Raw genomic sequence first — 14,703 nt, forward strand, 5'->3', positions numbered from 1 at the left:
CTACCAGTAAGAAAGTTATACTTTTTTTTTTTTTAACCTTATCACATATCTGGAAGAAGTAATGTTAGAGATCTAAGTGTGGGGTGGATTTCTCATTTTACTTTTTATCAGAACGTGGAGAGTAAAGGAATGAGAGACCAGCGACTGGATCTTCAAAGAAGAGCAGCAGAAACCAGTGATGATGACCTTATCCCTTTCGGAGACCGACCAACCGTTTCTCGGTTTGGTGCCATCTCTCGAACCTCCAAAACAATATATCAGGGTGCTGGTCCAATGCAGGCTATGGCACCTCAGGGAGCTCCCACAAAACCGATGAACATCTCAGGTAAGAATCATAGTTAAACTGATTTAGGGGCTTCATATTCATGACTTTTCAGCACCATCCCGACTCCCTACTTTCAGCACTGATCCCTACGATCAGTGCTGTCCGTAATCTTCCAAGACACTAGTCTTTTAAACTTTTCCATGGAATTATCCCTGCAGAAAGTAATTATAACTAGAGAATTCTAAGGGTACAGATGAGCAGGTCTGGTATGTGAAGATTGCCGTTGTTGTTGTTGTTTATTAGCTTCATTGCTATTATTAAAATAATACATTTTCATTTTTAAACATTGAAAACAGTTACAAGCACTGATACCGTTCAGTGGGGGAAAAAAACATCAGTACCCTCTCGTCACATTGGTAGGCATCTTTCCAGAGAGCCGTGTACACAAAATGCCTATGCCTTCTAGATTATGGCTACCTTAAAAGAATCAAACCTCTGAATTGCATCATACCTCACTACATTATTCTCTTGTAGATTATAGTCCATATGGAACCCACAGTGGCTGGGGAGGTTCTCCATATTCACCTCATCAAAACATACCTTCTCAGGGACACTTCAGTGAGAGGTATGAGTCATTCTTTTTGCTTCTACAAACATTAAAAATTATTCAGCTTTTCTTATTTGTTTTACTTGTCAGTAATTTTTATTTATTTACTTACTTACTCATTTATTTATTTTTAAATGCTCATTTTTGAGAGAGAGCATGACCAGGGGAGGAGCAGAGAGAGAGGATCCAAAGCATGCTCTGTGCTGATAGCACAGAGCCTGATGCGGGGCTCAAACTCATGAGCTGCAAGATGATGACCTGAACCAAAATCGGACATTTAACCGACTGAGCCACCCAGGCGCCCTGTCAATAATTTTTATATTTTTCATAGTGAAGTAACAGATTTTTATGTCAGAACAGTAGTAGACCAAACCTAGGGGGCTTGTTTGTTTGTTTTCTCTCTTTTAATTTTTTTTCAATTGAAATATAGTTGACACAAAATGTTACGTTAGTTCAATAATATATTTTTAATAAAATTTAAAATTTATTCCACCCTTTCTTTTCCCATACAAGGGACAGAATGTCCATGTCAGAAGTAGCCAGTCATGGAAAACCCCTTCCATCTGCTGAGCGGGAACAGCTACGACTAGAATTGCAGCAACTAAACCATCAAATTAGTCAGCAGACCCAGCTACGTGGCTTAGAGGTACCAGACCACAGATATTTTTTCATTCCAGTTTTTGAAGGGTTCTCAAAGAGGTTTTAAAAGAAAGAACTTTTGAGGTACTCTGAACATAAAAACTTAAGGTCTCTTTCTTAAAGAGTTAGTATAGGTGTCCATTCTTCAAAGAATTTAAATACTTAAGACTTCAGTGTGGGACGGTGGGAAATTTAGAATTTCTATTCCATGAGAATAGAAAACAGGCCATCTAAAACTTCCCAACAGGAACTTATGTTCCCTGATGGCACATTTAAGGTATGCAGTTTTTATCAACAAATGCCTTTAGCTTTACATTTGTTTTTATTATTTTTTAATTTATTAAAAAAATTTTTTTAGATGTTCATTTAACTTTTGAGAGAGACACAGAGCGTGAGCAGGGGAGGGGAGAGCGAGAAGGAGACACAGATCGGAAGCAGGCTCCAGACTCCAAGCTGTCAGCACAGAGCCTGATTCACGGCTCGAACTCACGAACCACGAGATCATGACCTGAACCGACGTCGGACACTCAACCGACTGAGCCACCCAGGCGCCCCTAATTTATTTTTTTAAATGCTTATTTTGAGAGAGAGAGAGAGAGAGAGAGGGCACATGGGCACATGCATGTTCAACCAGGGAGGGGCAGGTAGAGAGAAAGGGAGAAAGAGAATCCCAAGCAGGCTCTGAGCTGTCAGCACAGACAGACCCCAATGCGGAGCTTGATCCTATGAATTGTGAGATCATGATCTGAGCTGAAATCAAGAGTCAGATGCTTAACCATCTGAGCCACCCAGGTGCCCCAACATTTGTTTTTAATTTCTCATATTTCTTAATTAAAAAAAAATTCTGATTTCCTTTAATCCTCAGCATTTATGTACAAATATTTAAAAAGTAGAAGCTTAATGGGGCGCCTGGTTGGTCAGACAGTTACGTGTCCAGCTCTTGGTTTCAACTTAGGTCATGATCTCATGGTTCGTGTGTTCCAGCCCCATGTTGGGTTCTGTAGTGACGGTGTGAAGCCTGTTTGGGATTCTCTGTCTCTACCCATCCCCCACTTGCGCTCTCATTCTCTTTCTCTCTCTCAAAATAAATAAACTTAAAAAAAGTAGAAGCTTAGAACTTGGACTTAAGCATAGCCTCTGTATAACAATTATATCTTTCATTAATAGAGTTTTTTCAGTTTTAAGTTGACATATATCCTACTTGACCCTTACAGTATCTTTTGATAGGTCGGTTAGGGCAAGTGGTACAGTCCCCCCTCTTCTGGTTGAAAGATACGAGTTTCACAGAGGTTGAAATATGAACCCAAGTCTTCATATCCAGTATTCTTTCTACCATGCTGCTTGACACTTAGAGAAAAAAATTGCTGAAAACAAAGAATTTTAAAAATCCTTTTAAGTGCCATATAAAGAAGACTAGGTTTTGTTAATATTACCCTTTGCATGAGAGCATAATCTTTGAATTTAGTAAACTGAAGACTATATTCTGAAGACTGTATTCTGATAAATACATTTTCCCCATCTGGAGAGAAAAATAACTGTTAGAATATTAGTCTTTTGTTTCTACCAAGATCTTTAATAAGTAAGGCATCTCCTTAGAAATTAAAAAAAAAATTTAGGGGGAAATAAATTTTTAACTAATTCTATCTTAGACTCTCTTATTACCAAGACCAACAGGAGATCTTTTTTTTTTTTTTTTTTTTTTGGAACACATGTCTGGCTTGTGCTCTTATATAAGCAGTAAGGTTTAGAATTTTTTTTAACTGTGTAATACTCATTTTCTGTCTTCATTTGCCATTGTTTTCTTTACATTGGTCCAGAACTTCTTGCTAATTCCTATTGTAAAAAAAGAGAATGCTGTGTTTATGTTTATCATCTTTAGTTGATTAACTTTTTTAAAGATTCAGACCATTAACTCTGTAAAGTGTTATTCCTTATCCTGATAATTTATGGCTTTTTGTCTTAATTGAAATTTGTAGACCAGTTTTCTGTTCCAAAAGAGTATCGGCAGCATTTGGAAGCTTGCCACATGTTTAACTCATTATGGTTAAAAATCCTTGCCATTACTGAGGTTTCACAGAAATAAATTGCAGGATTTACTTCAGAAAATTCCATTTAAAAAAGGGGGAAAGATGTACATTTGTTCTTGACTTCTCTTTCAAATATTCTTTACTAAGTTTAAGTCCCCTATTTTTTCATTTTAAATTCAGATGGTACTCAAAGAGATAGTGCCTTACCATTGCATCATTTTTATTGCAAATATCTTAGTGAAAGGTATTTGAGGCAATGTTCTGGATTGGGCCTGGTCATTCTGTGCATGGTGTGAAATGTGTTGAGTTGTGTATGTGCTTGGCTTTATGCACTAGGCTGTTAGTAACAGGCTGGTGTTGCAGAGGGAGGTGAACACCCTGGCAGGCCAGTCCCAGCCACCACCACCACCACCTCCAAAATGGCCTGGAATGATTTCAAGTGAGCAGTTGAGCTTGGAACTGCACCAGGTGGAAAGGGAAATCGGGAAGAGAACCCGGGAACTGAGTATGGTGAGTGTTACGGTGGGAAAGGGTGGGGCCGGCTGGAGGGGCGGGGGTGTGACCAGAGAGCGTCTGTGTAGTGCTGTCCCAGACTCAAGCCTCTAGGCTCATCACCCCAGGGCACTCCAGTGAAGGATTAATACTCTGAATAAGTCTTATGAAGATGGGATGCCTCCTGGTTTTATTCATTCCTCTCATTCCCTTTTGGTTTGAGTATATTCTTTGTCTTAGGATTCTGCATTCTGAAAAAACTTTCAGGGAAAAAGGTAGTTAATTGGAGGTTACTAAATTACTGTTAAACATACTGACTAGGGAAGCCGAGGGGTTGGTGTTTATGATTTTGCAATACCATTATGTTATAAAAATATGTATTCGCAAAAAAACATTGTTTTTATAGCCCTTTAGTTATTGCAGACCTGTTTTTTTGTTATGAATGAAATACAGTCTACACATTCCTTCTTGAGGAGTTCTATCCATGGATGTGTTTGAGGTTTGCTTCCTAGCGCACCAGTACTGATTTTAGTATATTGTCGAACCGTCCCCCCAGGTTGTATGGGTAATTATTTATTGACTTTTGTTGCATAGTTTTCACATTCCTTCTAAGCAGATGAATAGGTGTTTTATTTTTCTGCTTTCAATAAGTATATTATAGGTAGTTATTATATTTTGGCTTATCTTTTCTAAGGCATCAGGTTTTCTCATTTCAGGCATTTTCCCCCTCGTTTTCTAGCTTTTTTAGTGAGTAGATGTACTCTGTTGTTAGGTGTGTCTCTCAGACTGCCTGTTCCTTTGGTCATTTTATAAAGACTGAATATGATTTATGGATCATCAGTTTATATTATCTATATTTGATCTTCTTTCATTGGCATTATAAAATATAAGGTAATTAAATTTACTTCCTTCTTTTTCCAAGGAGAACCAGTGTTCTCTGGACATGAAAGGCAAATTGAATACAAGTAAGCAAGCAGAAAATGGACAACCAGAACCACAAAGTAAGGTTCCAGCTGAGGACCTTACATTGACATTCAGGTAAAGAAAGGGACATTTTCCGTAGTCTTATATTATTCAGTCCTGACAGAAGTGCTCTCATAAATATGATTTTAAAATGTCATTATTCTGTATACATTGAGAAAAGAATATTTTTGTAGAAGTTTAGTTATAAAACTTATTCTTACTTATTTTTATGAGTTTTAAAACTTATTTTAGAACAGATCAAAAATTGAATTTTCTGTTAATACCTAACAAATGAAATTTTCTGTTCCCATTTCCTTCTTTCTCCTGTATTATAATTTACTTAAAACCAACGTTCACATTTTGGTGTATACCTTTCCGGTCCTTTTAAAGCATGTGGATATTTAGCTTCTTTCAAATCCACCTTCCACCCTGTCCCTCCCTCCCTTTTTAATGTTTATTTATTTTGAGAGAGAGAGAACCAGCATGGGGGAGAGGCAGAGAGAGAGAGAGAGAGAGAGAGAGAGAGAGAGAGAGAGAATCTCAAGCAGGCTCCATGCTGTCAGCACAGAGCCCAACGCGGGGCTTGAAACCACGAACTGTGAGATCATGACCTGAACCAAAACCAAGAGTGAGAAGGCTGAACCGACTGAGACCCCCAGGCGCCTCTCCTTCGGGTATTTTGGGGGCATTTGCTGCATAGTCCTGAGTTGTCTTCCTGGTGAGAATATAATAATCATTTCTAATCCCTGTTGCTTTCAAGCTTTGGTTTTAGCTATTTAAGTCCATGCATTGCCCTGGGTTCAAAATAATTTCTTATACTAGTAAGCCTGCTGAAGCAGGAGTCAGTACTTTTTCTTAAAGTCCAGATAGTAAATATTTAAAATTTTGAGTCTTATAGTATATGTGGAAACTCTCAGCTCTGCCATTGTAGTGTGAAAGCAGCCACAAACCATATGTGAACAAATGGGCGGGTTGGGTTTCAGTAAAACTATACTTAGAGGAACAGGCAGGTGGTTAGCCTTAGTTTGTCAGCCCCTGTACTAAAGCATGATACGGAGCTGTAAAAGTTTAAAAGTTAGTTGCATATTTTTCCATACTATTAAAAGAAAGGCCCTATTGGGGCACCTGGGTGGTTCAGTCTTAGTTAAGCTTCTGACTTCAGCTTGGGTCATGATCTCGCAGTTCGTGTGTTTGAGCCCCGCGTCAGGCTCTGTGCTGACAGCTCAGAGCCTGGAGCCTGCTTCGGATTCTGTGTCTCCCTCTCTCTCTGCCCCTCCCCTGCTTGCCCTCTGTCCCTCTCTCTCCCAAAAATAAATAAACATTAAAAAAATTTTAAAAAAAGGAAAGGCCCTGTTGATTTTATTCTACTAATCATTTTTGTCTCTCTCCTTAAAATTCTAACTTTTTTTTTTTTTTTAATGTTAACAGTGATGTACCAAATGGATCAGCTTTGACACAAGAGAATATCAGCCTCCTGTCAAACAAGACCAGCTCTCTGAACCTATCAGAGGACCCTGAGGGAGGAGGTGACAACAATGACTCCCAGAGATCGGGAGTTACTCCCAGTTCCGCTCCCTAAATGATGAAGAATCCTGCTTTTATCTTCTGCTCCTGATCAATTTGTGGGGTAGGGTAGGGAGAACAGATAACTTCTAAACATTTTCTCTGAGAGTGGTCAGAGAAATCCAGGAAAAGTACCGGAGGCAATGTGCACAAACACCACTACTAAAAACAAACCCTGCACATGTAGTTCACATTAATGCATTTTTTAATTTAAAAAAAAAAAAGAAAAAGAAAAAGAAAATTAGCAGTATCTGCAAGCAATTCAGATTAAATTTGTTTTTGTTCTGTGAATGAACTTTATTTTAATAACTTTGGACGCCTTGGATCCAGGGCTTAAAAAAAAAGAAGATATTATATATACACTCTGTTTGATTAATTGTATGATCTTAATGAAGTAGGTTTTTCTTGTATTTTGGTATTATTACATACCCAGTGTATAATTCCTGACCCCCAATCCTTTCCAGCTTTGACAACCCCATAAATTAAAACACACAGAAAGCACCGGCCTGTCTGAGAATTCTGTGGTGCTTGAGAAACAAAGAGACAGTAGTAGACTACTTATTAGAAAATGTGCAGCAAACCAACTTTTCCAAGAGCCATTACTTGAAAGTCATAATTTTCTTTCCCTTTCTGGTTACTAGCTTGATGTGTGTTTTTTCATATGGCACTAAAACTTTCTGTTGTTCAGGAGGGTTTTGTTTCTATTTCAACTTTCCAGAGAGATAATTACCAATTAATTTTTGAAGTCCTTTTCCACATAATGGATCCTTGCATTCTCTTAATCAGAAAGCCAGGCCAGTGTTTTAGAATGATTAGATTTAAATGGAGATTGTTTTAAGAATGAACTGTAATTTATTAGTCCTGGGAGATACATGATTGGTGTATTACCTGTATGGAGCTGCTGGTTAGAAATTCGGACCTGTGCTTTTTCAAATTTTAAACTTCTGCTAAAATCCTAGAGTGTTAAAAACAATAATAATAGGAAAATCAAGCATGTTTTAAAACCACAACACTGGAACTGAAAATGAACAGTCACATTATTTCAGTGGATGTTTTTGTTTTGTTTTACTGTCAAAACCCAAAAGTGTAAAATAAAATAAAAGTCCCTGGCTTTCAAATAGATATGGCAAGGACAGACTGCCAGGATCTTAAGGATGGTTTATGAATTGACTAGCTGTTGCTGTTCAGTATCCTTAGCACCAGTAGGTAATAAGTACCTAAAAGTCAGTTTTCAGAGACTTGACTTTACAATAGTGATGAGATTCTTTATGAAATTATTTAGTTCTGCTGCACATATTCTGATGCCATGTGTCTATACTGAACTAAAACCCTATAAAACATGTTTTGTGGGGATTATTTGATACAGTCACCCTCCCCATCCCTCTGTTTGCCTGATTTTTAAAAAGTTCCCTTCTGGATTATACTACTAAAACAGAAAGCACTGGTTATGTAATAAGTTACTGCATTGCTTTGGTTGGGTAAAAGCAAGAGTTTGTATTTTTCTTGTTTCTTATTTTCTTAACCCTTAACTCCTGCTGAGGTCATAACAACCTCAGTGTAAGCTCTGTGTCCATCATACTGTTAACTGAAACAAATGGGGGAGGGGGGGAGGGAAATACAGTCCTGCCATTGCCTACCAGTAGGAGAGTCCAAACAGAACACTCTTTTGAGTAGCAATTATTTAATTTGCCCAGTCAAGGCACCGTGTTTATATACTATTTCACATTGAATTTGATTATGCCCTACAGACCTGGCTGGTCAAGGATTTGATATACACATATTGGCTTGGGATTCGAGCTTTCTTTTTTATTTAAATAAAAATTTATATATATTATATATATATATACATATATACATAGCTATATCTGTATATATATTGGGTATGTTTTAAGGATTTTTCGCATGAGCGCAGCTGTTGCGATAAAATGACTGATTGGGAGGTAGAAGCACTGAATGAAGATGAGGCATTTCTGCATTTGATATCCACAGTTTCCTTTAAAAAAAAATACACTTGCTTTTTTTGCTTTTTTGTTTGTTTTCTCTTTTGCTTAAAACCCTCTTACACATAAGTGCTTATTTTTTGGGAGAAGGAGAGAAACTGTGTGTGTCTGACAGAGTCCCAAGATTTTTCATTTCTTTGTATAACCATAAAAGGCAACATTCTTGGCCTCCAACCTTCTGTAGGCAGATTTGGGCAGGTTGTATTTCTCCTTTGGACATGTTAGATAATTCCTAAGTTTTAGAAGCAGTTGGTTTATTTGGAACTCAGTGAGTCTGGCACTGGAAGGGAATTTATGAGTATTGATTTTGTTGAGGTTCAGAATAAAAGTAAAAGTCCATTTTGGGTATCCATTGAAACATTTCATAACCCAACTTCTGTTCTTGTTTTTATATCCTTCAGATATACTCCTTGCTTTCACCATTTTGATTTTGTAAGCTAGGCAGGAATAGGCATTAACTTATATAGTATTCCTGCTCTGAATAAAACCTGAAAAGCCACTGTTTTCAGTTGACTCAAAGTCATCTCTTTCACTTTTTAAGGTAATTTCATTGGGGGGGTGGGGGGCTTTGGGGGCCAGGGCAGATCCCTTAAATTGTAGCCTTAATTCTAGCTGCACCTCAGGAAGGGCCCCGCACACTCTGGAGGAAATCTGGTTGGGTAGAAAGGCAGAAGAATGATCCCCTGCCCCATTGTGCCTATGACTTACCTGTTTTAAATTGGTCATTCTGCCTTATCTCATGGAAATTCTTAAAACTTTCCTGGTGTTCACAAACAGTTTTAGGAATTAAATAAAACCTCCAAAGTTTAGATTTTTTTTTTCTTTTCCTTTTCTCTGTGAAACACTTTGTGATAATGATGAGCCTGTAAGGGTATGTGGCCTATGTGGGCAAAACTGCTGGACTCTTTAACTGCTTTTTTGTCAAAACCTGTGAAAGGCACTGATTTTTTTTGTCTTATTTTAAAATGTCTGCCTTTAGAGTAAAGAGATTAAATGAGTCAGATAGGAAATACAGTTTTTATGCTTTCTACTTATTAAAATATTAATTTCTTCTGGAAATGACTTTTATTTGCTTTTCACTGAATTCAGAAGCAAGACTCTGACATCTCAGACGAACATGAGCAATTGTGAAAAGATTAAGGTAGGAGTATAATAAGCATTGTGTTCACTCTTGTTTAGATTACAAAACTAGGATCTTAATTTTTTTTAAAACCAGGATATTATTATAGCTAGGAATATAAAAGTACTTTGACTTATTTTTTTTCAAGGTATCTCTGGAAAAGCGTAGAACTAAGAATAAGGTATCTACATGCAGTTTCCTAACTTATATGTAGTTATTTTGCCTTACTTACAGATATTGTCACAAGATAAGTCCAATAGCCGCCCTGTCTTGGGTAATTTACAGAAGCTGAAGTGACCAAAGATCCATTCTTTGTTACTTTTGTAATCAAAAGAACAGTTAATTATAGCATAGGTTTCTAGTAATAGTATTCACATAAGACACTATTTCTAATGCCAGCTACAAATATTCACCTACTCAGAATGTATACAAAATTATTTGGTATGGCATTAATGTGGCTGATTCCCTTCTCTCATCTTATTTCCCTTCCCTTCTCCTGGTCTTTCTCTTGTATTTATTCTTTTGCCTAAAAGACATAGAATTGATATGAATCTCATTTGCTACCATGAATATGTAACTCCATCAGACTTTCCATAGGTCTTTAGGGTTGGAGCTCAAGGGTTTTTTTTCCTGGCCCTTTTCTATCTTGCAAATTCCCCCCTTGACTTACCCACTGCCCTCCCCAATCTGCAACAGTGACAGTTTGCTGCCTCAAAACAGAGCATTCAAATGAATTCGCTTAGCCAATAACTTCTGTGAAGTTGCCTTTTCTAATGGTGTTATTACTCAGTGATGCACAAATGTGGTATTTGCCCTACTGGTAGGCAAACAAAGGTCTGGTTAAGAATGGTAACCTGCTGTTTTCTTTAAAGGAGAGCCAAAGACTTGTGCTTTACTCTGTTTTGGTTTGGGGGGATATAGCCATTTTGATTGTGAAACCTTTTAGTATTTGTGAGTTGATTGTACTGTTAAGTAGATTTATCTAAGTTAACTGTTAAAGGTAGCTGGCCTTATAAAATGTAAAAGTAATGAAAATTCATCAGTTTCTCTAAGCCAGTGAATGTCATCTTTTGCAATATTGTGTGTAAGCAGTCCCCCTGTTTTTTGATATTATCTTGTCATTGTAGCATCTTGTGTGTTTTGGCTTTTCACTTGTGTCTGAAGGACAATCTGTATCACTATGGTCACGCTGTGGGACTGGGTAAAAAAATTCATGAGCATGTGACTGGTGAGAAATAAACTATAGTCACTGCATGTGAGATTATATTCAGATTTGGAGAAACACAGATTCTTTTCACTAAAAAGTATTTGATTGCTATTAAATCCAAGTGGTGATAGATAGGGATCTTACCATCTTTTTTCCACTTTCTTTCTGCTCATTTTAAAAAATTGAGTAAAGGTTTCATATGTAAAATCTACCTGTAAAAAAGTACCTGTAATGACCTATATTTTATTAAAAAGAAAGACCTGGTTACGTTTTAAGAGAAATTAATAATCTGCCTGGAAATTAACTGCAGCCTTTACTTAGATTTATACTCTGAAAGAGCCCGATTGTGTTTATTTTTTAGTTGGTGATACATGGTTATAGTGTTGCAAGATGATCTGTTCCCGGAAAAATCAGCCTGTCCTTAAAAATTTTAGCAACTAAACTAAAGCAAATTTCCCTTCCGACATTAGGGAGTGGACACATAAGCAGTTTGCTGGTCTTATCGCTTTACTTGTATTGCTGTTCCTTCTTCATACCGTTCTACCTTGGACAACTATGACTTTTCTGTTTATTTGTTGCTTCAGCTCAGCTTTATGAAATTTTCCTGCTGAAATTACTTATGGGGAGTTATAGGTGAATTGCAGTTAATATATTTTTTAATTCTTAATTCAACTTTTCTGAGCCATTTGAAAAAGAAAGCTGTTTTTGGCAAGGTACTATTATAGTAAATGCCAACTTAAGATTTGGGTTTTAAAATGTTATTGCTTTGACTGCTAAAGATGTTTTCGTATATAAAAGATTCTAATTTGATAAGTAATACTAGTTATAATGTTAATAAAGAATAGGACACTGCCACCACCAGGAAGAAGTTACACCTTTTAATAATAAATGTGTTCCCAATAGGTGGATTTTCAATACTGCACTGAACAAAGTAGGTAAAGAGTCCTTTGAAATCCTATTGTGGTAAAAGGACTTAACCTCACCACTGGAATCCTTGTTTTCAGAGCCTCCCAATTTTCAGGCAAACACTGAATTTCCTTTAAATTTGTTTCCTGAACAAAACATCCCTAGAGTAATAACCTTTATTTTCACAAGAAAATAAGACACAATAACCCAAGAGACAGAAGTTAAACCTCAATATAATACTGTGCCCAAAAATGTGTATGTAGAAAAGTAAAATCCTGTGGAGTTAGTCTATCTACTAGATAAGGTGACTTATTTTCTCGTATTGAGGTCTCTCTGTTTCTGGTTGTTTCTGTTTTGTTTTGTTGTCTTTAACGCTTAGGCAGACAGAGCTCACAAGTCTTTGGCATCCTCTTTAGCTTGTACGCTCAGAGTCATCTTATAACTGGAAACTGTCAGGCAGGCCCTGCTCCCACCCCAGCCACTGCATAAAAGGGCCAAGGAAAGGATGGGACGAACTATTGGATAATTGGTTGCCTGCTTGTTGCTGGTCTTTGGTTTGGGGGGTTTTTTGCCTGTTTTTTTTTTTTTAAATCACCATTTATTAGTGTAATCTCTCTTCAGTGATTGGCTGCCATTCTTACAATAATATCTAAACAACTCTGTAAAATATTCCTCTAATTTAAGGTATTTTAAGCTTTTCTTTGTCATTTTTACATCCTCTGTTCACCTAAGGCACTGTCCTGAGAGCTATATTTTCCAGGTGTGTGGTTGCCTGCATTTTCTTTATCACCCCCTCCAGACCTCCCACACACACTCCCACCTCCTCATCCTTTCTCCTCTTCTCACCTTCTGGAAATGAAAGGAACTTGGGTGGCGGGGGATTTTTTCATTTTATTCACTGATCCAGGGGCTTCGTTGCTTACTTTATGATGATGTGACTTTTTGGAACAAGAGCAATGGAAAAAGTGAATTAAGATGATGAACAAAATCTTTTACCCACTTAAGCATTTTCCAGTTGTGAGATTCCTCTTTTTGTGTGCTCTCTTTCCCTTGTAACCCCTGCTACCCTTTTCCCCTAACTATGGTCAATTTGGTCTTTAGGCTCATACCAGTCTCCCCGAGACATTCTGCAGTCATTATCACCTTTTTGGGTGGATTTTATTTTGTTTTATTTTGTTTTTGTTTGTTTGTTTTTTTTTAAATAACTTTGTAACATTGATGCATATTTGCTTGGGATAGAGCTTGTGTAATTTACCAATCGTATTGATTGTATGTGATTGTGCCCTGCAGAGGTATATTTAACAAGACAAGAATAATCTAGATTAATAAAGGAGCCCATGAGATTTGAGTCAGGTTATAAATGACTATAAAATCACTTAGTTTTGGATAGTGAGACTTTATATCTCCTGTTCGTATAAATCAGTGCTAGACAAAATACCATTTTTTAAAAGTTCTCTTGCATTCCTGTTTTTTTCCTTGCCTCAGCTCCCTGTTTTTTCTTGCCCGCCTCCACCTACCTGTTCAGAAATAAAAATATTGAGTCTTAAAGTGACAGCTGATTTTTAAATTGGTAATGTTTGTGAAATTTAACTTTTTCCAAATGTTTTCAACTTTTTTTTTAAGTGAAGATAAATGGGTTGGAATTTCACAAGCTATGAATAATCCTTTAGCGTCTAGCAAACTGTGAAATCTTATTTGAAGACTTTATCTCTTGAAAGTTCTTTTGGAATAGGAAAAAGAACCCTGTTTGAAATGGACCATTTTCTTCTCTTTTTAATGTGTTTATATTTCCAGTTTTTAAAGAGCCTTCAAAACAAGTGAGGTGGAAATCCAGAGTAGTAGGAAGATGTTTAGGGCAGCAGAAATCTGGGTCTGAACAAGTACATGTTCATTTGTTGGGTTAAGAGGATTAGGGCCATCTTTTTCAATTTTGTATTATTTGTGTGCATGTTGTTTATATCAAAGGTGCCACATTTTGTTAAAATGCTGTTTCCTTTCTTTATAACCTTGGAAACTGACTCAGCCTCATGTTGCTCCTGAGTAGTATTAAAAGCTCCCATGAGATGCAGATAAAAGGGTTATTTTAACAAGTAGAAGGAGGTGATTCACCTTTTGGTTTGTAAATATATGAAAATGTCTACAAGGTCTTTATCTGCTTTCTGTCAGCATTTATATTAAATGATAAATTAATGAGGAGAAACGTGTAGTCTTTTTTGTAAATGAGTCTGTGCCATTTTCTTCTAACCTTGGGATTATCACACCTTTTAAATATTTTTTTAACGTGAAGAATAATTATGTAACATGCACAAGTAAACGCATACATGCAGTAGCCAATTTTGTAGCGATACCACAGAAATTAGTCCAACCTTAATGATTATTTTTGAGAGAGAGCACAAGCAGGGGAGGGACGGGGGAAACAGAGGATTCAAAGCAGGCTCTGCAGTGACCACAGTGAGCTTGATGTGGGGCTCGAACTCACAAACTGTGAGATCATGACCTGAGCCAAAGTCAGGCACCCCAGTAAATGTCTTTTTTTTTCTTTTAATATTAATTTTTTTGTAAACGTCCATACTTTAAGAGAAGAATACTACTCATGACCAGTGAAGGTTATTTACTCCTCCTACTAACAATTAGCAATTAGGTGTCCTTTGTTTGGTACCATACTTGACCTCAAAGGAAGGAACCGTAGTAAAAAAAAAAAGTTCAGGGGTATGAAGGATGGTAACTACTGCAGCCATCCTTGAATGTTACAAAATCTAGAGAGAGAATTCCAGGACCAGCCCTGCCATCTTACCATTTACCTAGGCCTACCCTCCCCACAAGCAATTTTCTGACCCCTTACACTGAGACTCACGTAGATTAACAGGAGTTTGTTTTTTGTATGTATTAGCACGTCATTTACAGTATCCAGCTA

General features: G+C 37.0%; 1 protein-coding gene across 3 annotated transcripts in view; it reads left to right on the plus strand.

Moving 5' to 3' along the window:
• The window catches only part of RC3H1 (ring finger and CCCH-type domains 1), an 84,552-nt gene extending 72,178 nt beyond the window's left edge, over positions 1-12,374 (plus strand). For 2 of the 3 annotated variants that reach the window (XM_027074241.2, XM_027074240.2), the window contains exons 15-20: positions 112-325; positions 800-890; positions 1,386-1,518; positions 3,875-4,048; positions 4,953-5,068; positions 6,422-12,374. In XM_027074241.2, coding sequence (XP_026930042.1) covers positions 112-325; positions 800-890; positions 1,386-1,518; positions 3,875-4,048; positions 4,953-5,068; positions 6,422-6,572 — 879 coding nt within the window. In that variant the 3' untranslated portion in view covers positions 6,573-12,374. The remainder of the gene's footprint in view (positions 1-111; positions 326-799; positions 891-1,385; positions 1,519-3,874; positions 4,049-4,952; positions 5,069-6,421) is intronic. The other variant, XM_027074242.2, reaches the window with a different exon arrangement.
• Positions 12,375-14,703: the final 2,329 nt, after the last annotated feature.

The sequence above is a fragment of the Acinonyx jubatus genome, chromosome E4 (genome assembly GCF_027475565.1).
Source record: "Acinonyx jubatus isolate Ajub_Pintada_27869175 chromosome E4, VMU_Ajub_asm_v1.0, whole genome shotgun sequence".
NCBI classification, from domain to species: domain Eukaryota; kingdom Metazoa; phylum Chordata; class Mammalia; order Carnivora; family Felidae; genus Acinonyx; species Acinonyx jubatus.